This window comes from Vidua macroura, chromosome 27 (genome assembly GCF_024509145.1).
Source record: "Vidua macroura isolate BioBank_ID:100142 chromosome 27, ASM2450914v1, whole genome shotgun sequence".
Taxonomy (NCBI): Eukaryota; Metazoa; Chordata; class Aves; order Passeriformes; family Viduidae; genus Vidua; species Vidua macroura.
The window spans coordinates 1,326,009-1,352,820 of record NC_071597.1 but is presented as its reverse complement, the minus strand read 5'-3'; the positions used below and the strand labels follow the sequence as shown (position 1 = coordinate 1,352,820).

The 26,812-nt window shown below is 53.0% G+C and overlaps 1 protein-coding gene across 1 annotated transcript; it reads right to left on the bottom strand.

Annotated features, from left to right (window-relative positions):
- Window positions 1-3,834: 3,834 nt before the first annotated feature.
- Window positions 3,835-26,643, bottom strand: PIP4K2B (phosphatidylinositol-5-phosphate 4-kinase type 2 beta). Its single transcript, XM_054000147.1, has 10 exons — window positions 26,457-26,643; window positions 17,312-17,409; window positions 15,910-16,006; window positions 12,988-13,140; window positions 11,643-11,789; window positions 10,437-10,475; window positions 9,823-9,936; window positions 7,634-7,892; window positions 6,783-6,886; window positions 3,835-5,494 (listed from the first exon to the last, which is right to left on the bottom strand). Exons 1-10 carry the CDS (start codon window positions 26,634-26,636, stop codon window positions 5,414-5,416), a joined length of 1,272 nt encoding a protein of 423 aa, XP_053856122.1. The 5' UTR covers window positions 26,637-26,643; the 3' UTR covers window positions 3,835-5,413.
- Between the last annotated feature and the right edge of the window lie 169 nt (window positions 26,644-26,812).

Below are 26,812 nucleotides of genomic sequence, written 5' to 3'. Positions count from 1 at the left end.
TGTCAGGGCAGCACAGGTTTGAGCTGGGGCAGCTCGGCTCTGCGACACATCCTTGTTTATTCGGATTTTTTGGAGGCGTCCGGCCCCTCAGGGCCAAAAGCCCCTGGAGGCAAAGATCAGCCTTTTTCCCTGGGAAAGAGAAGTGGCCAGCCCAGGTTCCTGATGTCAGTTTGTCGGGTTCCCTTGGGACTGTCAGGGCAGCACAGGTTTGAGGAAGGGGCAGCTTGGGTCTGGGATACATCCTGCGCCATCCGGAATTCCAGGAGGCGGCCGGCCACAGGCCCCTGAGCACAAACACTGGCCCTTCTCCCTGGGAAAGAAAAGTGGCCAGCCCAGGTTCCTGATGTCAGTTTGTAGGGTTCCCTTGGGACTGTCAGGGCAGCACAGGTTTGAGGTGGGGGCAGCTCGGGTCTGGGACACATCCTGCACCGTCCGGAATTTTTGGAGCCGGCCGCCCACTGGGAAGGGACCTCAGAGCCCACCCTGGGACAGAGACCCCCGGACTGGCCCAGGGTGCTCCAGCCGGGCCTGGGACATCTCCAGGAATGGCTCAGCCAGGCTGCTCTGGGAATTCCATCCCAGCCCCTCCCAGGGGGAATTCCTTCCCAGAATCCCATTTAAACCCTGCCCCTTTCCCAATTTTCCCCATCGTGTCCCCCCAGGACTCGCAGCTGAGGGTGACCCCTCAAAGAGCACAGCAGGGAAGGCCCAGATGTACACAAAGTTTTAATTTTATTTCTTTTTTTTTTTTTTTTTTCTCTGGTTGGAGACTCATCTTGTAACATGCATGCATTTCAAAACAGTAACAGTGTCTCAAACTGGTCCTAGCAAACAGACAAGCACAGAGGACTTCAAATTCCTATTTAAAAAACAGCAGTGAAAAAACCTAGAATGTTCCTTTTTTAAGTTTTTAAATTTTTTTTTTTAGTTTTTTTTTTTAATTTTTTTTGTTTAGTTTTTAGATTAAACTTAATTTATTCACATTGTTTTTTTTTTTTTTTTTCGTTTCAATTCAGTTGCACTGATTTAGCCCTGCCCACCCTCATGACCTGTGTGTGGAATCTGCTCTCTCCACTCCCATCCAGCTGCTGGGGCGGCCCCAGAGCAGGAGAAATTTGGGGTGGTTTCCACTAAAAACGAAGTGTCCAGAGCTCTGCCACCCCAGTTATCCATGGGATCCACCCCACAGAGCCAGGACAACGGGCAGGGCTGAGGGGGACACGGGGAGTGGCTCTGCAGCAAGGGGACACTGGGGGATTTGGGGCTGTGGCCCTGCTGGGGACACCCCCCTGGTTTTGGGGGAAAATCCTTCAGCTGGGGGTGAAATTCCAGGTGCAGCTGGAAGGGAGGCCTGGGAAAGGACTGCATAGTAGTCATGGATTGGGAATATCCACCACCACAACCTCCTCACCACCCTGAGCCTGCCCGGGCTGGGAAAGCAGGGATTTCCTCCCAGAAAACAGTAACAACAACAAAACAAAAGGGAAAAAAAAAAAAAAAAAAAGGAAATAAGACTCAAAGTGGTTCAGTTTTCCTTGCTGATTGTGCTGAGCCAGACTCCAAGCTGGGATTGGAGTCTGGGATTGGAGTGTGGCCTCCCCCTGCTGCCCTAACGGAGTAATTCTGTCCCCATGGGGTGAATTGTGTCCCTCTGATGGGGTGAATTTTGTCCCCACTGGATGAATTTTGTCCCCATGGGATGAATTGTGTCCCTCTGATGGGGTGAATTCCAACCTCACAGGGTGAATTCTGTCCCTAATGGGGTGAATTTTGTCCCCACAGGATGAATTCTGTCCCCATGGGGTGAATTGTGTCCCTCTGATGGGGTGAATTCCAACCCCACAGGGTGAATTCTGTCCCTAATGGGGTGAATTCTGTCCCCACTGGATGAATTCTGTCCCTCTGATGGGGTGAATTCCAACCCCACAGGGTGAATTCCATCCCCATGGGGTGAATTCCCAGTTAATTCCATGATTGTGGCTCTGGATGAGCCCAGGCCGAGGTGAGGGGGGACTGAGGGAAGGCTCCCACAGCTCCTGGGGCTGCTCCCCAAATCCCAGCCCCATGCCAGCCCTGGAACTCCCAGTTCCCTCCCAGTTCCCTCCAGTTCCCTCCCAGCAGCTCTGCAGGGTTTTTTGCCCTTCTGGAGCTCAGCTGGCTCTGCCTCCCCTCTCCCCCTCTCATTTCGGGGCTGGCTCAACAGGCAAGGTGGGAATTCCCAGCTCAGAGCAGATTTTGGGGTTTTAAATCCCTCAGGAATTCGGATCCTGCAGCTCCTCCTGGCCTCAGAGGGGCAGGTGCTGTTCACTGATTATTTGGAGCTCCACTGGACTGAATTTTGGGGCTTTTTGGCCAAAAAAATTCCTGAAGTCTGCTGCAAATCCTGTCAGTTAAATGTGTTCTGCAGGGTTATACCAAGGACAGGAATATCTACATTGAGCAAAAACCAGAACTAAATCCACACCAGAACCAAACAAACTAGCACAAGCAGTTGTAAAACCAGAAGTGAAAGGGCTGGGTTTTCCTTTTTTTTCTTTTTTTAAATACTTAAGTTTAAAAAGTGACCTAAAACAAGATTTAAAACTAAAAAAAAAAAAACCAACAAAACAAAGCAAAACAAAAAGAAAAGAAAACAAACAGAAAGAAGAAGTCCCTTTTAAAAACAAATCAAAATATTTGCAGCTTCTTGTTCTGGTAATAAAAAATACTGTCTAGAAACAAAAATTAGCATTTTTAAGGTAATGCTACTTCTCCAAATGTAAACAATATACAAAAATGCCTCTGTTAAACAAAGTGACATAGCTGGGTAATACATCATTAGGTGAGAAAATTGCATTTAATCACTTTGAACACAATATGGCAACTGGGCAGGAGGGGCAGAATCTTTGTGGGACCCCCCCCAGACCACCTGGAACAGCCAAATTTAATCCCAGCAGGAGTCTGGAGTAAGAAAATATTCCCTGCTCTTCATTTTTGTCAGAACTCTGTGAGGGTTTCTGGTTTTTGACTGGATTCCTTATTCATTATTCTGCAATTCAATAAAGGAGATTTTTTTTTTGCTATTTTCACTTTCACTCCCCTTTCTCTGGGTTTGCTCTGTGGTGTTCACCCACCTCCTGCTCTCTTCCTCCCCCCTTTTTTCCTCCTCTTTATTTATTTTTTTTTTAAATAGATGATTTCAAGATAAAACAAATTCCAAGCTACTTTCCCCAAAAGGAGAAGGGCAAACTTACCAGCTCAAAGTTGCAGATTCAATGCAGATTTTTTTTTTTTAAACTGTCAGGAATAAAAAGTAATTGGGTGTTTAATTCCTAATTAGCAGTAAACTTAAGTGCTTATTAAGAGAGAAGCAACCAATATAATGCCCACAAAACGAAGCTGATGATGCCCTCTAAGTCCTCCCTCTTTTTTGATTTTTTTAAAGTATTTTTTAGCTGCATTTGGGTCGTGGCTTTTCCAGCTCCACACCTTAAGACCCCTCCACAGCAAAGGAGGAACTGAAATTTGTGCCACGCCAAAGGGAACAACCAAAAACCCTCAAATCCCATCAGGACCCCTAATTTTTCATTTCTCCAAAATTCTATTTACAGTGCACCCTCGGGGGCTCCAATTCCAGCCCCTCCTGAGGTGAGACCTGTGGGGGATTCATGTCACAAAGGGGAAATGGGGAGGGGGTGAAGAGGAAATAAAACCAAAAAAAAACCCCAAAGCCCCATTCAGAATCCAGCCCAGAGGCAGGGTTAATTTAGGGGAATTACCAGGATGTGATGAGCACCAGTTATGTCTCAAAAAGGACCAAAATTCCACACAGCAAGAACTGTCACAGCACAGGACTGACATTCCCAAGAGCTTATTCCCCAAACAAAGGCATGTGTGAAAAACAGTTCCAAGGCAGATTAAGCAACATGTTTCAACTGCAAAGAGGTTTGTTCAAAACTCTAAATCCTGCTTAAAAAGAGAAAGGAAATGAAAACAAAATTTAAAAAACAAACAAACAACAAATCCCAAAACAAAGAACTGAAAGTTCTCTTGTGCAGCAGAGCTAACAAAACCCACAGCGAGGCTGCCGAGCATGGCTGTGAAAGGGTTAAAGGAGACAAAACAGGACGATTTCAGTCACTCCAATCAGTCCCAAAATCCTTCAGGGGGGGCTGGAAAAGAAATCTGGGCTGAGAGTTCCACCATTTCCACTCCTGGAGGGTCGCCCGGGGGGGTGGAGCAGGATGAGCCCAGCTCCCAGCACTGCCCCCTGGCAGCCAGGCCAATTCCTTCTGTGCAAGTCACATTTTTTTTAAAAATAAAACACAAAAAAACCAACCCAGCAACCTCTGTCAGGACACAGATTCAAGTACCTGTTGCAGGTGGGGTGGGGAAGGAAGACTGAATGATTAATTAGCTAATTAACACTGGCAGGATTGTGATGGTGACCTCAGAGCCACTCCTGGCTGAGGAAGTGGCCCAAAATCTTAGCCTGGATCTACAGGTACAAAAATGCCTTTTTTTTAAATGTTTTTTTTTTTTTTTTTCCTTTTCTTTTTAGGAAATCTTCAGAGCTGGCCAACTGAAATCAGCCCAGGTCTGAGCACATAATGAGCTGAGGTTGGTCAATGCCTCTCTCACTTCTCTGCTTGTTTTTAGCTTTTAGGAGTTACACCTTTTTATTTTTTCAGAGATCATCTTTGGTAGATGTTCATTTCCCTCATCTTTCTTGTAAATCAAGTGCAGTTACAAAAAAGTGATTTTTTTTTGTTGTTTTTTCCTTTTTCTTTTCCCATTCCTTAAATTAACCAAAAAAATATAAAGTGTCCCAGTCTGAATTTACCTAAAGTTCAGCAACTCCTCCTTTTTATCAGAGTTCTATTTCCCATCCTTGAAATGGTGAGCTATTTTCCTTCCAATTCCTACCGAGAGGGAAATAAAAGGGGTTTTTTTGTTTTTTTTTTTTTTTCTTTTTTCTTTCTTTTTCTGGCAAAGCCAGTCCAATAAAACAACAACAACAACAACACAAAAAACAAGGAGTGGTTGGTGAGTCAGGCACTGCTCCACCGGCCCCTTGGGGACAGTGCCACCCTTGGGGACAGTGCCACCCTTGGGGACAGTGCCACCCTTGGGGACAGTGCCACCCGTGTCCCAGCCCCTCAGCAAGAGGAGGAAACGTCCCTGGGCACTGCGGGCAGGGCTGGAACAATGCACTTGGCTTGTTTGTTAAAGCCCTCAGAGATGTGAGATCCGGGCACTTGTGCCACACCAGAGGCCAGAGGCGCAGCGAGGATGAGGATGGGTTTGTCGCGCGGTGCCAGGCGCGGTGCCACGCGCGCCCCGCTGCTGCTGCAGCAGTGGCTGTGCTGTCCCGGGCTGCAGGAGCCCCCAGCCCTGCAGCCCTGCAGCCCTGCAGCCCTGCAGCCCTGCAGCACTATGCCAGGATGCTGGAGATGAACTCGTTGAAGCGCTTCGAGTACTGCTCGGGGTTCACCGTGGAGATCTCGGCCCCGGCCTGCGGAGAGACGGCGCAGTCAGCGTGGGGGGCACGGAGGGGTCAGCAGGGCAGGGGCACGGGGGGCAAAGAGGGGGCAGCATGGGCAGGGAGGGGGCAGGGAAGGGCCAGGGTGGGCAAGGAGGGGTCAAGGTGGGCAAGAAGTGGTCAGGGGGGTCAGGGAGGGGTCAGTGTGGGCAAAGAGGAGAGGGCAGGGAGGGGTCAAGGTGGGCAAGGAAGGGTCAGGGTGGTCAAGGAGGGGTCAGCGTGGCCAGGATGGTCAGGGAGGGCTCAGGGTGGTGTCAGTGTGGGCAAGGAAGGGTCAGGGAGGGCAGGGAGGGGGCAGAGAGGTCAAGGAGGGGGCAGGGAGGGGTCAGTGTGGGCAGGGGGGCAGAGAGGGTGGGGGGGGGTCAAGGTGAGCAAGGAGAGGTCAAGGAGGGGTCAGAGTGGTCAGGGAGGGGTCAAGGTAGGCAAGGAGAGGGCAGGGAGGGCTCAGCATGGGCAGGGAGGGGTCAGGGAAGGGTCAGTGTGGTCAGGGAGGGGGCAGGGAGGGGGCAGGGGCACAGCCCCTCTGCTGGGGAGGTTCCATGGCTAAGGGAAAACCCAGCAGGTGTGGAGAAATCCCCAAGGAAAGTGATTCTAGCTCCAGCTGCACGTGCAGAGTGAGAGCACTGTGAACCTTGGTGGCTCACAGGTTTAGGAGCACAAAGAGCTCCCAGAGCTCACTCAGGGAGGGTGAGGAGGGATTTCAGGAAAAGGTTTTGCACCCAGAGGGGCTCTGAGCACTGAACAGCTCCCCAGGGAATGGGGAATCCTGCCCTGCCAGGGTGGGATTTGGGGTCTGTGATGGGTCCCCCAAGCCCAGCACATCCCAGGACCCCACACAAACCCCCCGGGGCTGCTGGCTGGGCTGGACTCCACCTTGAAGGGAATTCCAGCATCAGCAATGCCCTGACTGCACGTGCTGCTAGGCTGGGCTTTCCCAAGCCCTGCTGGGAGCCCAGGGGGGCTGCCAGGACACAGGGGGGACCCAGGGGTGTCACCCTGGCTGCCAGGACACAGCAGTGACCCAGAGGTGTCACCCTTCATCCAGTCCATCCCTCCAGCACCTCCCAAACTGGGATGGAAATACAAATTATCCCAAGCAAGCAGAGGGAAACCCCAACCCTGAGGAGACGCTGAGGGCAGTGCTGAGCACAGGGGCTGCAGAATCCCCACCCTGGCAGGAAAATCCGTGCTGGGGACACCTCCCAGCCCAGGAGATGCTGCAGAGCAGAAGCCCCAGAGCCCCCAGCCCAGACAGGCTCACCCCGTGTTTCACTGTCTTGGCAGCGTGTGCAGCTTTCTTCTTGGTGTCGTAGGGCGTGAGGATGTCGATGATGGCCATGAAATAAACCTCCTTCCTGGGGGCACCTGCAGGCACAGCAGGGGCTCAGTGCCCTGGGCACAGCCAGCTTCATCCCCCTTCTCCAAAAACATCCTCTGGGCATCCCTGCCCTCCACAGCTCCTCCTCAGCTCCCCTGCCCTCCACAACTCACTCACATCTTCCCTGCCCTCCAAAGCTCCTCTTTATCTCCCCTGCCCTCCACAGCTTCCCACAAGCTCCCCCCAGACCCTCCCTGCTCTCCATCATTCCTCCACAGCTCCCCACATCCTCCCTGCCCTCCCCAGCTCCCCAAAAGCTCCCTCACACCTTCCCTGCCCTCCAAAACTCCTCCCCAGCTCCTCCTCAGCTCCCCTGCCCTCCCCAGCTCCCCAAAAGCTCCCTCACACCTTCCCTGCCCTCCAAAACTCCTCCCCAGCTCCCCAAAAGCTCCCTCACACCTTCCCTGCCCTCCAAAACTCCTCCCCAGCTCCCCAAAAGCTCCCTCACACCTTCCCTGCCCTCCAAAACTCCTCCCCAGCTCCCCAAAAGCTCCCTCACACCTTCCCTGCCCTCCAAAACTCCTCCCCAGCTCCCCAAAAGCTCCCTCACACCTTCCCTGCCCTCCAAAACTCCTCCCCAGCTCCCCAAAAGCTCCCTCACACCTTCCCTGCCCTCCAAAACTCCTCCCCAGCTCCCCAAAAGCTCCCTCACACCTTCCCTGCCTTCCAAAACTCCTCCCCAGCCCTTCCCAGCTCCCCCACACCGTCCGTGCCCTCCGCAGCCCCCCACTCACTCTCGTGGCTCTTCATGGCGTACACATCCACGGAGGGGTCGAACTCTCCGGGCCCGAAGAAGCGCGGGTAGTTGAGGAGGTTGCCGGGGCTGTCGGGGGGGGTCCCGTAGGAGGAGATGGGGTTCCCCCCCAGGCCGTCGTTCTCGCACTCCTCGTCCTCCGCCCGCTCCTCCACCTCCATCTCCTCCTGCTCGGCCCGGTCCACGTCGTGGATGCCCACCAGCAGGCTGTAATCCATGATCTTCAGCTGGGCTAAGAACTGCGACAGAGGCAGCACTGAGACCTGGCACTGCACGGGGGGGAAGTGCTGCTGCAGGCCCCCAGCCAGGGCAAATGAGCAGGGGCTCCATGGCCAGAAGGCTGATCAGCTGTTTTATTATATTGTCTTATAGTATATTCTACTAGAATTATATATTATATAATAGATACTAGACTATATAATATATAATATATAATATATAATATATATAATGTATCTAATTATATTACAATATATTATAATCTTATATTATATTATACTATATTATATAATCTTATAGTATATTCTACATATTACATTATATTACATTACTCTACATTACACTACATTATATTACATTACACTACACTACATTACATTACAGTAGCAAGAGCTCTCACTAATTAGTAACTAGAAAACCTGTGACTCTCTACTGAGAGTCCTGACACAGCTGTGGATCCAACTGATCCATGAATCCAAACACCATCACCAGAATCCAACCCAGCCATCACCTTGGCCAAGCAATCTCCAAACACATTCCACGTGGGCACAACAACGAGCAGAGACAGGAATTGTTCTGGTTCTCTTCTCTGCTTCTCTTCCAGCTTCTCTCAGGAAGAATCCTGATTTAGTCTGTGCCTCCCTGCTGCCACAGGGAAGGCTCAGCCCTTCCTGCAGTGCCTCCCTGCGGGTGCAGTGAGAGCTGAACCCTCCTGAGGCTGCGGAGGGGCTGCACAGCCCCCTGCCCTCAGCAGGACCAGGCTGCTGCAGGAGGAGCCGCTCTGCAGCCCTGCAGCAGCGGTGAGCATCCTTGTGGCAGCAGCTCTCCAGCCACAGAGGGCAACAGACAACTTCCCCAGGCCCTTCTGGGGAAAGGCTGTGAGAAAAGAATGAGGAATAATTCCTATCTTAACTTGTTACAGCTGTTATTGTGAATGGGTGGCTGGGGATGGGATTGCTGGGGAACGCGTCTGGAGCTTTTTGTTTTCCAGCATCAGCCTCGTTACATGGTTATGACAATGGGAAGGTGCCAGCAGCTCACACTTTTGGTAGTAGACAAAGAACTTAATGTTACAACTCACTTTAAAAGCTTTTTGACCAATCACACAAAGCAAAAGCATATTGAAGGTAGATTTATCCAACCATTATAGGCACACGTACCTTTGGTTAAAACAATGCTCACACATTTTGAATACAGTACCTGCTTGTGAGCCTTAAAACACAATGCACAGAGCTCCATTATTCACCTTAGAACTTCCTAATATCTCACTTTCCTGTAGCTTAGGGAGTTATTCTATCCAAGTGTTAACACACTGACCATTCTTCTATTTGTCCTTAATTTTCCACTTCTTGTATAATTTTTCTGCTAATAAATCCTATGGCTACTGCTTAGCTCTACTTGCAGTTCTGCTGTCTCTTTGCAGCTTTCCCAAAATCCTCTGATTTTAAAGATTCCCACAATGGTGAACAAGTGGAATGTGTTATGCAGATTTGTTTACCAAAGGGTGGTTTCTTAATTAGCCAGTGGTGATGGTGTTTGGACTGGAGGACCAAGTAGGTCCACCTGTATTGTAACTGTCTGTAAAAGCAATGGGATAATTATAGATTAATAGAATAGAATAGAATAGAATAGAATAGAATAGAATAGAATAGAATAGAATAGAATAGAATAGAATAAAGACATTATGTGATATGATATATTATGAATATGATATTAATAGAATAGAATATAATGTAAAATATAATATGGTATAATATGAATATAATGTAATGTTATTTAATGTTATGTGATATGATATGATATGTGATAATGTTATGTTATATGATATGTTAGATGATTTGATTATGATATGACATTATAAGATTATGATATTATAATGAGATTTCTCAGCCTTCTGTGCATCATGGAGTCAGTGCAGGGCCAGAGCAGGGCTGTCCCCCAGGAAATTACCTCCACATCCCGCTTCAGCTTCTCAAGGAAGTTCTTTTTGCTCTCTTCCCCAACGTGCAGCTTCTGCCCCTCATTCAAGAAGTCGTTGTCCTTGAACGTTGGCAGATCCTTGGCCTGCAGCAAAAAGGCTGAGGTGAAATTCCCCAGCCCGCTGCCAGGGCAGGGCTGGCACACGGAGCTGCCAGCAGCACCAGCCCCTGCTCAGTCTGGGCTTCTGGGGTGCCCAAAATCCACTGAGGATGGTTTATAAACCTGGTGGAATAAATCCCTGACCTGCCTGGGGCTGGCACTGGGGTGCTGTGAGGAAACCCCTCCTTAGGACAGCACTGCCCTCAGGGGGGGTTTGGTTCTGCTGGTACTGTCCCCAGGGAGTGCCCCACAGCCCTGGCAGTGCCACCACCACACAGCAGGGCAGGCACAGCCAGCTCCTTCCCAGCCTGAAAGGGGGGACAGGGCAAACTCAGGGCCTGTGGAACCCCCCCTGCTCAGTACCCAGGAAAAGGGAAAATGGAAAAGGGAATGGAAAGGAAAAGGAAAAGTGGAAAAGGGAACTCAGATCTGTCTGCTTCCAAGCAGCTGGAGGAAGGAAAGGCTGGCCAGGGATGGCTCCATACCTTCTCTTTATCACTTGCTTCCCTGGATACTGTTGAGCCCTGATAAAGAAAACAAATAAAGAAAACATCATTACTACACTTTGGGTCACATTCCCAACGAATCCATTTAATTTCTCCATGCAGGAAAACAATGAAAGCAAAACAAATAAAGAAAATATCATTAGTGCCCTATGGGTCACACTCCCCATGAATTAACTGACACCATTTAATTTCTCCATGCAGGAAAGCAGTGGAAGCATTTTTAAAATCAGTGCTCAACCCCTTTTGGTGACCTCCTGGGGCAGGGGAATGGACCAACACTGAGCCTGCACACACAGCCTCCCAAAACCTGATCCCCTGGGCAAACCCCAACGCCCAGGACCCTGCCAAGGGGGGGTTCCAGGCCCAACTTCCAGAGTTCTGATGCCTCAGGTTTGAGCTTTTCTGTTTTTCACATTTTGTGCTGCTCTAGTGTGTGGGTCTGGGTTTCCTATTATGGGATGGTGAGCTCTCTTCACAGAGTAGGGAGATAAAATTCCTTCTCTAGCTGGGGACCAAGGAGAAATTATCCAAATCTCAGGCCCAAGAGCACAAACAACATGGAATGAAGAGAGAAAAACAAGGATGGGACTTCATGGGCTAAAGCTGGAATTAGACAATTAACTCCAATATGCAAATGGAGCAGAACTGATCAAAGTGAGAGACCTTGTGAGCATTCATGCATTTTATGACCATTTTGGTTCATTTTGGGTTCATTTTGTGACCATTTTGTGACCCTGAATGGGCTCTTGGTGCTGCCCAAGGTGGATCCATTGAAGAGATCCTTTTAGTGAATCCCTGCTTTGTTCTGTAACTCTGCCTGGCCAATCTCTCCATTGAGGAGATCCTTTTAATAAATTGATTCTCTAACTCTGCCTGGCCTCTGCTTTATTCTCTAACTCTGCCTGGCCAATCTCTCCATTGAGGAGATCCTTTTAATAAATTGATTCTCTAACTCTGCCTGGCCAATCTCTCCATTGAGGAGATCCTTTTAATAAATTGATTCTCTAACTCTGCCTGGCCAATCTCTCCATGGAGGAGATCCTTTTAATAAATTGATTCCCTAACTCTGCCTGGCCAATCTCTCCATGGAGGAGATCCTTTTAATAAATTGATTCTCTAACTCTGCCAGGCCTCTGCTCCAGGTCAGCCTTGACAAGGCCTCACCCCAGCCCCCCAGCCCCTCACCTTCAGGTCGTACTTCCTGTGCACGGTCAGCCTGTGGCTGAAGACGTTCCTGGTGACCACCATGTAGGTCTCCACGCCGTCCACGGTGAGCCGGTACATGCCCAGGAACTGGGGCAGCAGCGTGTTCCCGTGGCACTCCACGATGAACTGTGGCACAGCAGGGAGGGGACAGAGCTGTGTCACACAAAGCCCAGCTCTGATGGACACAAACTCCGGGAGGTGCTGCAGCCAAGGGACCCGTGGGAAGGGAAAGGAGCATTGGAACAGCTCCTGGGGTCTCCAGGAAAGGAGTGAGGATCTGAGAATCCCATTCCCTCAGCAAGCTGGCCCAGGGAGTGCCACCCTGCCCATGGCAGAAGGTGGAGCTGGGACATCTCCAAGGTTCCTCCCAGTCCTGGATTCTGTGACCCTGTGTGTGTGGAGCTGGGAGATCTCCAGGGTTCCTCCAGCCCTATTCTGGGACCCTGTGTGTGTGGAGCTGGGACATCTCCAAGGTTTCTCCCAATCCTGGGATTCTGTGTGTGAAGCTGGGAGATCTCCAGGGTTCCTCCCTATTGTAAAAAAGGATGTAAATACCACACCTCCCAATCCTGGGATCCTGTGACCCTATGTGTGTCCAGGCACTGCCCAGCTTCACTTCTCATGGTTACCGGTGTGCCTGGCACTCAGGGCATGTTCAACACCCCTTGCTCAGAACCCTGCAGAGCAGATGGGCTGGAACCAGCACGTGGGCCAGGACATTTCCAGCTGTCCCACTGTGACCCCACTTCCCAGCTCCCCTCCAGCCCCTCTGGAAGGTCTGAGGCAACGAATGAGGAGCCTGTTTGCAGCTCTGACCTACCAGGGATCCATAATTTACTGGTACAAGGCCAGGATGAGCTGGGATGGGGCTCAGCACCACAAACAGCTGCTGGGTTGTCCCTCAGATTTTTGCCCCTCAGATTTTCATCCCTCAAGATTTCTGTCCCTCAAGATTTTTGTCCCTCAAGATTTTCATCCTTCAAGCTTTTTGTCCCTCAGATATTTGTCCCTCAAGATTTCCATCCCTCAGATTTTCATCCCTCAAGATTTTTGCCCCTCAGATATTTGTCCCTCAGATTTTCATCCCTCAAGATTTTTGCCCCTCAGATATTTGTCCCTCAGATTTTCATCCCTCAAGATTTTTGCCCCTCACATGTTCATCCCTCAAGATTTTTGCCCCTCAAGATTTTCATCCCTCAGACCCCAAGGACCATTTTTTTCCCCACAAAACCTCCGTGCAAGCTCTGCCAGCTGCGAATCCAAGCTCCAGACCCCCAGCAGATGCCCAGGTGTGCACGGGGGGGGGGCTCCAGACTCACCGTACCTGGTGGTACTTCTTGAGGATGTTGTGCATCTCTGCCACGTCCTCGCTGGACACGGCCTTGATGACGAACCTCCGGTCGTAGGTGGTGAGGAAGCGCGCGCCGCAGCGGCCCTGGCTGTCGCTGTTCACCGGGGCGCTGCGTGTCACCGAGTTCTGGGGGACACACACGGCGTGGGGACGGTGCCAGGAGCTGTCACCTCCCTCAGCAGTAGGGCCAGCCCCATAGGAACCCCCTGGGAAGCAGGGAAAGCCCCACAGGAACCCCTTGGGAAGCAGGGAAAGCCCCACAGGAACCCCTTGGGAAGCAGGGAAAGCCCCACAGGAACCCCTTGGGAAGCAGGGAAAGCCCCACAGGAACCCCTTGGGAAGCAGGGAAAGCCCCACAGGAACCCCTTGGGAAGCAGGGAAAGCCCCACAGGAACCCCTTGGGAAGCAGGGAAAGCCCCACAGGAACCTCCTGAGAAGCAGGGCCAGCCCCACAGGAACCCCTTGGGAAGCAGGGAAAGCCCCACAGGAACCCCTGAGCAGCTCTGGGAAGCAGGGGCATCCCCACAGGACCAAGCTCAGGGATCCCACTCTGGCTGTGAACTCCAAGTTTAGTGCTGCTGAGGGTAAAACCCAATTGTTTAAAAGTCTGGATGTGTTTTTAGGGCTTCCAGCTGGGCCCGTGATTTGCTGGCAGGTTTTACTCCAACGCCTGTGGGGTGTTTTTGGAAGGTGTTTTTTACTAAAGGGTTTTTAGGGTGTAGGATACACAGTCCAAGAGCTCTCAGCGTTTCCTCTCAGGGATTTAAGAATAGTCAGGATATTCCTAAGGCTTAAGAAAAACCAGACCAAAACAAATGAAATGGCCTGTTGGCTTTTCCATCAAAAAAGCAGCTTAGTCTGGCTAAAATCTCAGTGTTTGGGGATTCTTCACAGGTCATCCTGTACCAAAAGCCACCCTCAGGCTCTGCTATTCTTACTCCTGGACGTACAGGATGAGTATAAATAGCTTGGTTGTTCTTCTGACAACCAGCAGCATCTGCCTTTAGATCCCTGTCTCCACCCTTAGCAACCAGACAGTGCAGCAGGGCTGGAAAATCCCAGGAAAACTGCAGAGCAGGGATCAATTCCCTGAGCCTCAACACCAGCTCTTTGTTCTGCTGCCTCTCCACAGGCAGCAGGGCCTGCTGTGAGCTCCTCCCGCAGCCCCAGCCACTGCTGCTCACACCTCAAGCTGTCACCTGTCCTCTGGCTGTCCCCTCCACCTGCCCACAAGTCATTTTATCAACCAACAACCTCTCACCAGCATTTCCTTATCACAGATGGGGAGGGCTCTGAAACACAGCAGCACCAACAGCGATCCTTAAGTTTTCCAGCATTTCTGGGCTGGAGATTGCATTTCAGGCTGGATTATTTGGGGGTTTTTTTAGGTGGCAGTGGCACTGCTGTGTCTCCCTCGCTCAGCTCTGACAGCAGAGCCTGCTCTGAGAGAGAGATTTACCACGTCATGCTGCAAGTGAGCCCAGAGGTTTCCTTTCAGAATGAAGCATTTAAAGCTTTTAAAACTTTAATGAAGCAGAGGGAAAACTCTGCTGCTGCCAATAGCTTTAGAGAGCATCAGGAAAATAAAGGCAAACATAAAAATCCCCTTTGCTGCTCGCTGACATTTGCAAAGGGGTCTGTGCCAGGCAGTTTAATCAGCCCTCACCTCAAAACCACAGAGCTTTTCTTCTGGAGCTGGGAAGCAGAAATCGTGACCACACAGAGCAGTACCAAACTCGCAGCCCTCAGCTCCCTTCCTGTCACTCCCACCTCTGCCACAGTTGGGCTGTTAAATTCAGCCTCCTGGCTCCCTTCCCACTTGAGCCACCACAGTTTACGCACCTGAATTTAGCTCAATTAACGTTTTCTGTTCCAGCTGGGCACTTTTGAAAAAGCCAAAAGCAGCCTGGAGATGGGGGAAGCAATCCCTCAGAACAACAGGGGGAGTGTAAATGACGAACTACAGAGAGTGTGGGTCACACCTGGGGAGGGTGTCATCACAAAGGGCTGTGACACAGGCACAGGGGGAGGCAGAGTGGGACCAGCCCTGCTCCAGCTGCTCTCCCCACCAGGCAGGGAGCACGTGGAGGGAGCAGGGAGGCTGCAGCACTCCCCCACGTGCCTCTGCAGTCAGAGTGTTCCAGGGGATGCCCCTGGCACCGTGCCTGCTCTGTCACTGTGTGCTGGGGACACTCCAGCTCTCTGACACCCGGCCTGCCTGGAGCCACGTGGCCACCAGGCCTCCCTGGCCCTGCTCTGTGTGATCTCCCAGCCCTGAGCTGCCTCTGCTCAGCTCCTCGTGCTCAGGGCTGGCCTCGCTGGCCCTGCTCTGTGTGATCTCCCAGCCCTGAGCTGCCTCTGCTCAGCTCCTCGTGCCCAGAGCTCAGAGCTGGCTGAGGAAGGGTGGCCCTGCTGCAGCAGCCAGAGCTGTGACATCTCCCTGTCCCCAGAGCTGAGCCCAGCAGTGTTAACAGCAGATTCCTTTCCAAGAAAATCTGCCCCTCTGGCATTAGGGGATGGATCCAAAAGCAGGAGCCACCTTGATACACCCAATTCAACAACACACACTTGGCTGAAAGCAGCAGATTCACCTGAATCTGGACAAACACCACAGACTCGTTTTCCTTGCAGATATTCCATGCTGAATCCTTGTTATCCTCCAGCTCCTGCCTGCCCACAGCCACCTGTGCCCCTGTTTCATGCCTTGGGAACAGGGATCACCTTCTCCTCCTACTGCCCTGTGCTTGGGACAGCAAGATCCACTGCACTGCTGTGGTTATGGTGGAAGCACTCAAACCCCAGTTTATAAACCCAGAAAAGCTGCTGGCAGCAGTGTTTGCAGCATGGTTTCTCTGCCAGGGTGGCTGCTCTGTCCCAGAAGAGAAGAGAGGGTACCTGGTAGTCCTGGTCATCGATCCCAAATCTCTCCCGGAGGTTCCGGAACACCAGGGGACAATACTCCTTGAATTTGAAGCGGCTGGGCAGGTTCTCCCTAGGGCAGGGCAGAGACGTCAGCAGTGCCACCCAATGCCACGCTGGCTCCCCCTCCCTGCCAGCCCCCCAGGACCTCCCAGCCCTGCTGTCCCCTGGGCAGGGCAGCTCCTTCCTTTGGATGCCCACAAACCCCATCTCTCCCAGGGAACTCCATTAGCAGGATCCCGGCTAACGGGGATGGGATGGGAGCGTGGAGCTCGTGTGGCTGCCAGGGCAACCCTGCCACAGGCCCACTCTGAGGGAGCCACCCTGCCTGTGCCCTCCTCGGTGGCTTTGTCACACTGGCACACGGCTGTCCCTGCACATGCTGTCACCACTGTCCCTGCACACACTGTCACTGCACACACTGTCACTGCACACACTGTCACACAGCTGTCCCTGCACAGTCACTGCACACGCTGTCCCTGCACACAGCTGTCCCTGCACACAGCTGTCCCTGCACACAGCTGTCCCCACACACACTGTCCCTGCTGTCCCTGCACACCAGCAAGAGCTGCAGGAGCTCTGGGTTCAGATCCCATCACAGCACGAGAAGGGTCAAGGCCCCACAGACCAGCTCAGCCACAGCACCCAAGAAAGGGGGACTGGCTCCAGCCTGGCTCTGCTGCCAGGGTGCCCCCAGGCACAGGACAGGGGACAGTGACAGCATTCCCTGCCACTGAGGGAGCTGCACCTGCTCCTCCCACAGCCCTCATCCTGCCCAGGGAGAGAAGCAGAGTTTGGTCCTGCTTGGACACAGTGGGAGAATCTGGCAGCTCCTTCTCAATGAGAAAGCCTTGCAGTGACACATGGGGAGCTCAGATCTCCTCTGGAGGAGAAGGGGGAGAGCAGATCCCACACGTTGGACATGCCAGGAGAGACAAACTTCCCAATCACCTCCCACTCTGCAAAGCTGATCCCTGTGACACTTGGGGAAAACAAAGGATTAATCAGGGAGCACTGCAGCCCTGCAGAGCCGGGGTGGAGAACGCAGCTCTGAGCACCAGCCACAACCACAACTTCAAAACAGCTTCCAAAAATGGATTTTTTGGGAAAAGGAGACAGGGGTAACTCCAGAGAGACTCCATGAGCACAGCACAGCTGCAGAGCTGCCTCCTGTGAACAGTTTAATCCCCCAAAGGATGCAAACCAACCACCACAGAGTATTTCAGTGACAGAATGACCACAGCAGGGTCTGGGCAGGGCACGGGGCATGGATCCTCCTGGCAGTACAGCTAGGAACAACCCAGAAGGCCTCCCCCAGGCCAGTCTGCCTCACAGCACAGAGCTCTGACCACAGAGAGGTTGGGAAGCTCTTACTTACTTGTTGAATAGATGATTGTCCACCTTAATCTTACTGTAGGCTTTAAAGTCATCGGGCATTAACATGACGGGGACGGGAACATTGCTGAGCTCATTGATCTGCAAGAGAGAGGAAAGGGAGACTCAAACCCCAGGTCCCACTGCCCTGGGGACCTGCAGGGATGCCCAACACCCCAGGGGATGGTTTGGGGCACCGTGACCCATCAGACAGAAGCAGCTGGGGAACACTGTGGTGCCAGGCCACAGCAGCACCTCATTCCATGATGTGGTGAATCCTCCTGAGACAACCTTTCCCCTTCCACCGACCATCCAAGACAAACCCACAGGCCAAGAACCAGCAGATTTTGTGTTTTAACTTAACCACCTTGCTGAGAAAATGTCCCAATGTTAATCATTCCTGCTACAAACTAGGATGACCAAAGCCTTTGCTGCAGCCCAGCACAGCTCCCCGTGGATGCTGTTTCCATCCTGGCTGTCTCCTGTTGCTCCCATCCCACCTTCTCTGGAGGGATGAGTCACTCACTAGATTGTTTTTGCTCCTTAGTCATGTGTGGCAGCCACGGGAACACGGGGAAGCAGAAGAATGAATGTTCAGCTACTATTGTACAGCACCCAGCAGTGCCAGCATTAATAATAATAATAATAATAATAATAATAATAATAATAATAATAAAGATCCATCTCTGGACTGTGTCTGGCTGCCCTGTTCCAGTCACTGCAGTCACTGACAAGGCTGTGCCAGAATCAAGAGGTTTCTGAGCTGCCTTTTCTGAGCACAGCCCCAGTGCCATCCCCTCCCAGGGACTCCCCACAGCCCCATCTCACTGAACTGCTGTTAACAGCCAGGATTTAGGAAGCAATTCCATTCCAGCTCTGTCCCCATGACTGCTGTGCCAAGCAGGTAGCACAGGAGAGGGAGGCAGACAACGCTGGCACCAGCGGGGTTTGGCTCCGAGTCAGCTCTGGGGGCTGTTCCCAGCACCAAAACCTCCGGCAGGTCAAGTGACTCCCAGCACACTGGGAAAGCTGCTGGAAAACTTCCCCACTGGCTGGGAGCAGGGGCCAGGCACAGCAAAGGGATCCAGCTCTGGGATTCCCCGTTCCCTGTGTGCAGCAGGACACACAGCACTGCCCAAAGTGCTGCCCCATCCGTGCTGGGCTCTGTAGGGTTCAGCCCCGGGGACAGGACGTGCCGTGAACCAATTCCGTGCAGCCCGTGTTTATCCCACCCTTTCTCCATCGTTACCAGGAAAATCCAGACCAGATTTAACACACGTCAGACTGGGAAGAAAGACACATCCCAGTGCCAGGAGGGAAGGTGGCTATTTTCAGAGCCAGCCATCCCACACAACAGACAGAAGCAGGAAGTGAAGCGGCCGTGGCTCCTGAGCGGAGCTGGAGCTCTGCAAAGCCCTGCCCTGCAGCACCCAGCCGATGCCTTACGTTTTAGCTCTTCTATTTTCCACATCCTGTACTGGATTAGGGTACAACTCTGAACTCCACAGAGAGTGTTTGTAAGCTGTCATCACAGTTTGGTCAGACAGAACAATCCTTCCAGGCCTGAGAACCAAAGTCACCATCACAGCCTCAGGCCCGAAAAGTATAAACAAAAATTAATGGGAGAGAGGGAGAGCAAACTGGGGGACTGTGACTTCGTTACCTGAAGCTGTAATTGGACAATTAACCCCTGAGATCCCAAAAAACTCGTGACTGTCATCCATCTCAGGAGTAGCCTCTGCACTGCCCAAGGTGTATCTGTTAAAGCCTTTAATAAATACCTTTATAATACTTTATTCTCCAACTCTGTCTAGCTTCTGTTCTAGGCATCCAGCCCAAGGCATCACAGCACTGCCACAAACGCTGTGGGATGTATGGAAAACGCTGCACAGATGAATGACTAAATAAATAAATAACAGCACACATCCCCCACCAGCAGCAGCCCCAATCAGATTAATGAATAAATAACTAAATAACAGCACACATCCCCCACCGGCAGCAGCCCCGAGCAGGGAGAGGCCGATGCCCCCCCCGGTTGGGCTCAGTCCTGCACCGAGCCAACCCCTGAGCCAGAGGGGAGGGAAAAGGGAACAGACTCCAGGTGAGGAAGGGATCTCCCAGCTCGCAGCCACTGCAGGGAGCTGCATCAGAGTCCCACGCGGAGATTTCCCCTCGGGGTGAGGAGAAAACAACTCACTCTGCACCGAGACAGAGGCGCTGCCTCCAGCCACTAATTATTGCTGTCTACCAGGAGGGGAAGCCTGACAGCTCCTGCCACACGCCTGCTCCCATCCCAGCCTGCTCCCAGCCCTCTTCCCGGCGTGGGGAAGGCACAAACAAGCCATTATCAGCTCCTTGCCGAGCGGAGGAAGGGTGCTGACGGCTGAGAGGGAACAGCGATTCCGAGGCTGCCTCCTCGCTGGCAGCAATTCAGACACAAATGTTCTGAGGCCTCGCTGGGTGCCCTCGTTTCTCGTCTCTGCCACGGCACAAACCTCAAAGCGAGTGTGGGACCTGTTGCGAGGCACCTGAGTGGCAGAAATGGTGCACCAGCAGAGCTCTGGATCGTTTCAGAGGTGCCACTGCTCCTCACAAGATAAAACAGCCCAAAAAATCCTCCCTGTGGAAGCTTTTCCCCCCTTCCAGCAGAGCTGGCTGGATGCTTTGGGATCCAGCTTTGGAGGAGACACGGAGAAGAGAGGGGGTTGTGCTGGGCACCAAGATCTGGATGAACGGCTGGATTTGGGATTCTAGCTCTGGAGAAGGAATGGGGTTGTGCTGGGCACCAGGATGTGGATGAAGGGCTGGATTTGGGATTCTAGCTCTGGAGAAGGAATGGGGTTGTGCTGGGCACCAGGATGTGGATGAAGGGCTGGATTTGGGATTCTAGCTCTGGAGAAGGAATGGGGTTGTGCTGGGCACCAGGATGTGGATGAAGGGCTGGATTTGGGATTCTGGCTCTGAAGGAGGCACAGAGAAGGAAGAGGGACACCAAGATGAGGATGAAGGACTGGACTGGTCATTTCTAGACCCAGCACTGTCCACCTGCCCACCCCCAAGGCAGCTCTAGGCCAGTGGTCACTGGGCCTCTGCTCCTGGCACCAGTCTGGAAAAAAAAAAACATATTTATTTAGTTTAGTTTTGTTGCTATGTTGGGTTTTTTAACATTTTTTGCTGTTTAAGCACCGTGTGCTCCCACAGCAACACCCATGCCTGACACTTTCCCAAGGGAGAGGAACAAAAAGCCCCCACACATCTCGGGAAAGGGATATCCCAGCCCCACCCTTCTCACAGCACAGCCCTCAGCATCCAGCCCCCTTCCCAAGGATTATCCAGCCAAATCCTGAAACACCAGGAGTCCTTCCCAAAGGAAAGCCTGGCCAGCAGCACCTATCACCTCTCCAGAGGGATCCTCTCCTCGGGCTCATCCCGAGGGAATCTGAGCAGCCTCCTGGAGGGAGCAACGTGACAAACGCCTGGCACATGTTTGCTCTCTCGCCTGCTCCCCGGGGAGAGGCGTGGAGCAGCAAATTAAATATAGCAGAGTGTGAGAGTGTGTGAGAGTGTGTGTGTGAGTGTGTCCCGGGGTATTTGTGCTCCAGGAGGCAAGGTCACAGCAAGGTGCATGCCAGGGAGGTGCTCAGCTCCCAGGGAGCACATTCCCAGGGATCTGTGCCCAAAAAGAAGGGCAAAACCCCAAAATTCTGCCTGGACCAGGATCTCTGGGGATGTGGGTACCAGGGAGATGCTGGGTGTGGTTCTGGAGGAGGCAGGGACAGAGGGCAGAGGTGCAGCAGCACCACAAACACACACCTGGGCCCTGATGTGCTTTTGGCATCACAGCCACTGCAAGGCACAGGAGCAGCAGGCTGTGCCACACCTCTGCCACATCAGAGGTCCCCGAAGTGGGGACAGAACACTCAGGGATTTGCAGCCACACCCAGAACGATGCTGGGTTCCCTTCAGCCTTCCAGCTTTTTAGCCCCAATCTGCTCTTAAACCCACTTCACTTTTTAGCCCTGATCTGCCCTCAAATCCACTTCACTTTTTAGCCCTGATCTGCCCTCAAATCCACTTCACTTTGTGGCCCAGATCTGCCCTCGAATCCCCTGGAAAATCAGCCCGGTTTTGCCCACTCCTCTCCTGCCCAGAGTTCTCCATTTCCCCGGCACAGACCCCCGAGAGGGACGAGCCCAGGCCGAGGGCACCACCAAAAAGTGCTTTTTGTCTGTGCCAGCTGCAGTTTGGCAGAGATAAGGCTGGGCTGCTGCCCCTCCGGGGCAGACACGGCGGGGGTGGCACCGCCGGAGCCCCACGAAGGGCTCGGACACGCCCCGGGGGCTCTCAGCATTTCACACCGAGGCACAATCCAGACAAACCCGCTGGGACACAGACCCTGCCCGTTTTTCCCTGGTTTTGCCACGTCCTGAGAACAAAGGAGCCATTCCCGATGTCCCGGGCCACCCCGCAAGGACAGAGGGATCAAAGCTGCCCAATCCCACAGGAGCAGAGGGGAAAGCAGCTGGATGCCAACAAGAATCAGGGATCCAAAGCAGGAAGTGAGGGAGGGAAAACCTCTTCCACTGCCCAGACCCTTCATCCTCAGCACAATCCAGCTTTGCAGGGCTGCAAAAACACCTCCTCCCTCTCTCTCTGCCAAACTTTTACTTCCTGGCCACTGGAATTCTCCAGCAGCAGCACTCAGGACTCTGGCCTGATGATTTCTCTTCGCCACCAAAGCCGGTTCCTTTCCCAATAAAAGCCACATCAATATTCTGTGTCATTCAGGGACAGCTGTTGGGATGAACGGGCCAGGCACAATTTTGTTTCAAAACCTGACTGTAGCCTCAAAGTGGCAATTAGCATTAGTAAATTGATGGGAAAATGCCATTTGTTTACTAACAAGATGCAGCTGATGGAGTGTGTGAGCCCACTCTCAGGGATTCTTTGCCACAGGAATTTGCTCAGGAAAATAAAGATACTTTGTTCCCCTCCAAGCTTTCCAATCAGGCATCTCGGTGAGTATTAGTTAAACTTCATTATGCTCTGGGGAAGGAGGTAAAAGACACATGGGAAAATCACTTTAGCATGGAGACAAACCCACAGCTGTGGCAAAGCTTCGCTGCTGCTTAGCACAGAGCAGCAACTGGGTGATGGTTTGAGGGAAAAACCCTGTTTTCCATGAATTAGAGCATGATTAATCAGTATCCACGCTAACAACCCCCCGTGCAAGGCGAGGGAAGAGCGAATCTTGCAGTCAGTAATTCCTCTGGGGACACCAGGATGCTTTAAGATGGAGAAAAAAACCATCCCCTGGCGAAAGCAGACCCATCTATTCCTGAAAAATGTACTTGGAAAGCTGCTGGAAAGGATTCCTGGCTGCATGATGGGGATAAGGCAGTGCCACCCTCCTGTCCCCAGTCCTGTCAGCCCCAGGGTCACTGGGAAGCATCCATGCTCCCAGTTCTCCCAGTCCTCTCACAGGTGGGCAAGGCTGATGCTTCAAAAAAAGCTGAGGAACAGGAAAAGGCTCCTGGAATGGGGATTTGAGCATGGAAAGGGCTCCTGGAATGAGGATTTGAACAGAAAAAGGGCTCCTGGAATGAGGATTTGAACAGGAAAAGGCTCCTGGAATTGGGATGTGAACGGGAAAAGGCTCCTGGAATGGGGATTTGAACAGGAAAAGGCTCCTGGAATGGGGATGTGAACGGGAAAAGGCTCCTGGAATGGGGATTTGAACGGGAAAAGGCTCCTGGAATGGGGATGTGAACGGGAAAAGGCTCCTGGAATTGGGATGTGAACGGGAAAAGGCTCCTGGAATTGGGATGTAAATGGGAAAAAGCTCCTGGAATGGGGATTTGAACAGGAGCTCCTGGGTGAGCAGTTGGCAGCCAGGCCCTCGACCCTTCCAGGGGCTGGCACGGCCCTGGCCATATGCTGCTCTCTCCAGAGGTCAATTAGAGCCGGGCTGGGAAGGGACAGATCCAGGCTGTTCCCACCGTGCCAGGAGCAATTCCTGGGATCTGAGTGTTTGATATGTGGCAGATGCTGCTCTGGCAGCACGGGAGGCAAGGCTGCAGAGCGGGGAGCGCCGTGCTCCACTCCCAGCACTTCTGTTTCCCTGGAATACTAACGAGCTCTGCTCCTGCTGGCACTGCTCCTGAGGGCCTGGGAGATGGCTGCTGCTCCAGCCAGGAACTGGAGCCTCTGGAGCTGCCTCGGGCAAGATCCGTGGATCTCCCCATTCCCACAAGAACGGGATGTTTGTGCCTTTCCCCTGCCAGCAGCCAGAGCCACTGCAATCTTTTCCAGCTGAGGAGCTGGCAGCAGCATCACAGCCCTACAGACACAGATCCCCAGTCCCCTCCCTGGGATCCCAGATGGGATCCTAGAGCCTTCCCTCCCTACAGACACAGATCCACAATCTCCTTCCCTCCCTACAGACACAGATCCACAATCTCCTTCCATCCCTACAGACACAGATCCACAATCTCCTTCCCTCCCTACAGACACAGATCCCCAATCCCCTCCCGGGGATCCCAGAGCCTTCCATCAGCAGCACCTTACAACCATGGTTTCCATGGTTCCCAGAGCATCACACAACACTCTGTTCATCTCTCTGGCTGGGAGGTGGCTGCTCCCTTCCAGAACCGACCCAACTTTCCCATCCCGTGCACGTGGACCCATCCAGGGCATGGAAAACACACCTGGAGCACCAGCCCTGGAGCACCACACTCAGACCCAACCACCAGGAGCTGCAGCTCCTCTCACAGTGCCATGACAACGGCAGGAGAAGCTTCCCCAGGAACCTTTCCCACGTCTGCTGGATTCAGGGTCTGACAGAAAACTCAGAAATCGAGCCTGAGCCACGGTGGCTCCACTTCCACACAAGTTCTCCCCTCCCCTCCGTGCTTTTCTGGTCCAAAATTCAAATTGTTTGAGTCATACCACCCCCGTTTGGCCCTGCTCACACCAGCCCCACCCCAATCCCCACCCCAACCCTTGCTGGGACCACCAGGACCCGTTATTGAAACACTCCAAACTGCTGATCCACAAGGCAGCTCCTGCTCTTGGGGTGCTCCTGATGCTCTCCAGAGCCAGCCCTGCCTGTGCTCAGCAGCCTCTTTAGGGCTGATCCAGAATGGGAGAAGGGACCCACGGGGATTTGTGCAGCACGTTGCACAAAATGGTTGTTTGTTTGATTTCTCCGTGAAGAAGTTCACCCCAGATCCAAACAATTCTGACAAAATGGTTGTTTGTTTGATTTCTCCAAGTTCACCCCAGATCCAAACAATTCTGACAGGATCCTCCTGGCACGGCCCCGGCTTGTGCTGAGAGCTGTTTTCCCCTCCTCCCACTGCAAGGATCCCAGTGCAGAACTCCATGGACACAGCCCAGAGCCTCCTCACTCACCCCTCCTTGTCCAACGCAGCCAAATATTAAACAAATTACAGGATTTCCAACAAAGCTTAAAGGTATTCCCAAAATTATTTCCAAACCCCTCAGATGGAGGCACCTAATTCCAATTCCCACCTAAGCAAGGCACTGGGATCATCTCCCAGCCACAGCTGCCACCAAACCCTCACCCCAACGTGGCAGAGAGCTGGAGGGATTTCCTGGGAAATCCTAAACGCCTTCCCAAAGGTCAGGAGGTCACAGCTGAACTTTTCTCACCCCCTTTCCCAGCCCCTCAGCTCCTTCCTGGCAGCAATTTCTTCCTAATACACATCCTATATAATCTCATTACCAGCTTAGTGTCAGCTCAGCTCGCCTTCCTCCCTTTGCCCAAATATCTCACAGCCAAGTGCTCCCGAAGTTACTCTGTCCTCATCCAGGGCCTCAAATTCCTGCCAGGCTCCTACTGCCCAGACAGCTACAACAAAGAAAAACACACCAAAAAAAAAACCAAAAAAGGCCAATTGCCAGCAAACAAACCGTCACTATGAGGCCAGGAATGAAACTCGGAAAAATCCCACAATTTCCATTTCTTCAGGGCTGCTAATGGCACCACTGATCAAAGGCTGATTAAACTCATTATCCTGCTTCCTGGGCAAGGCTGGGAGCACTTGGAACATCCTTTGCCTCAAAGCCAGCACGGTGCTGAACCACATTTGGAAGCTTTCGCTCCAGCCAGCCAGGCCAGGAATGCAAGGAGGATTTTTTTTTTTTTAATTCCTGATGTGTTATTTGTTTTGGGAAAAAAATGAGCCCGAATCCCTTTCACTCTCTAGGAAACATCCACTAATCCACTGGAGAAATAGGTGTGTCTGAGCCCTAAAAGTGGATTAATTGAGGATGAGGCTTCTGGCTTCTTTGGCCACCAAGAACAGCACCCAGCAGGCACATCCAAGGATCAATCCTCGTGCCTGCCATCACAAACCGGGGAGAAGTTTCCAGAGAAAACACAGGGATGCTCTTAGGAATCCCCAGAGGAGGTGGATCAGAGCTGAGCCGTCACAGACATCCCCAAGGGACCCTCTCACAACCTGGTCCCAGAGGAACTGAGGCCAAGAGGACACACAAAGCCCGAGTCCTGCCAGCAAAGGGGACAAAGCCAGGGCCAGACCCCTCATTTCTGGGGGATGGAGATGGGACACACACATTGTCCACGTGAGGCACAGCGCTGTCCCCTCTGGGCTGTGCCAATCCCTCCCTGGCACAGCCAGAGGGACAGTCCTGGTGGACACCAGGGGTTGGCACAGGGCTCTGGGTGCCAAATTCGTGTCCCCTCCAGTGCCAGAGGGAGGATTGTGCCACAGCAACATCACCCAAAAAAGCATCAGTCCCCCTGCCCAGTCCTGGGAGAAAGGGTGTGGGAAAGGTGTCAGGGGAGGGGACACTGGCAGGGACACCCCGACCTGGGGGTCCCCAAAGCGCCTGGGGACACAGAGCCCTGCGAGGGGCTGGATCAGGGGTGGGATGGGTAGGGAGGGACGGCTGGCATTCAGCGGGGATGAGGGAAAAAAGCCGCTCTGGAGGGAAAAGGCCCAGCCTGAGGGGGAGCGGGGAAGGGTCGGATGTGAGGGGGTCGGGCACTGCCGAGGGGGACGAGGCGCCGCTCCCGGGCGCTGTGAGGGGCCCGCTCCCGGCTCTGAGGGCCGGGGGCTTTGGGGTGGGGTGGGGGGGGGGGCCGCGCCGCCCGCTCTCACCGTGTGGTTCGCCCCCCACATAAGGACGCTGAGCAGCGGCTCCGAGGCCCGGAACAGCTTCACCTTCTGACACACGAAGTGTTTCTTCTTGGTCTTGGTCTTGCTGGCGCTCAGGGCCGAGCCCACGGCGGCCACGGCTCCCGCCGCCGTCCCCGCGGCCCCCGCGCAGTTCGCGGCCATGGCGGACCCGACCGACCCCCTCCCCGCGCCCCCCTACCAGCGCCTCCGCATGGTTCCGCCCGGCCCGGCTGGCCCACCCCCCCTCCCGCAGTGGTACGGCCCGGCCCGGCAGCCCCGGCCCGTTAAGCTCTCCGCTCGCCGGCCCTCCCCCCCCACGCCACTGCCGCGGTGGTTCG

Excerpts from the sequence above, each read along its gene's own strand:
- PIP4K2B (XM_054000147.1), bottom strand. The coding sequence starts at position 26,636 with ATGGCCGCGAACTGCGCGGGGGCCGCGGGGACGGCGGCGGGAGCCGTG. Across the intron at positions 13,141-15,909 it reads TCGATGACCAGGACTACCAG|AACTCGGTGACACGCAGCGC; the intron begins GTACCCTCTCTT and ends TGTGTCCCCCAG. Across the intron at positions 11,790-12,987 it reads TCCTCAAGAAGTACCACCAG|TTCATCGTGGAGTGCCACGG; the intron begins GTACGGTGAGTC and ends GCTGTGCCACAG.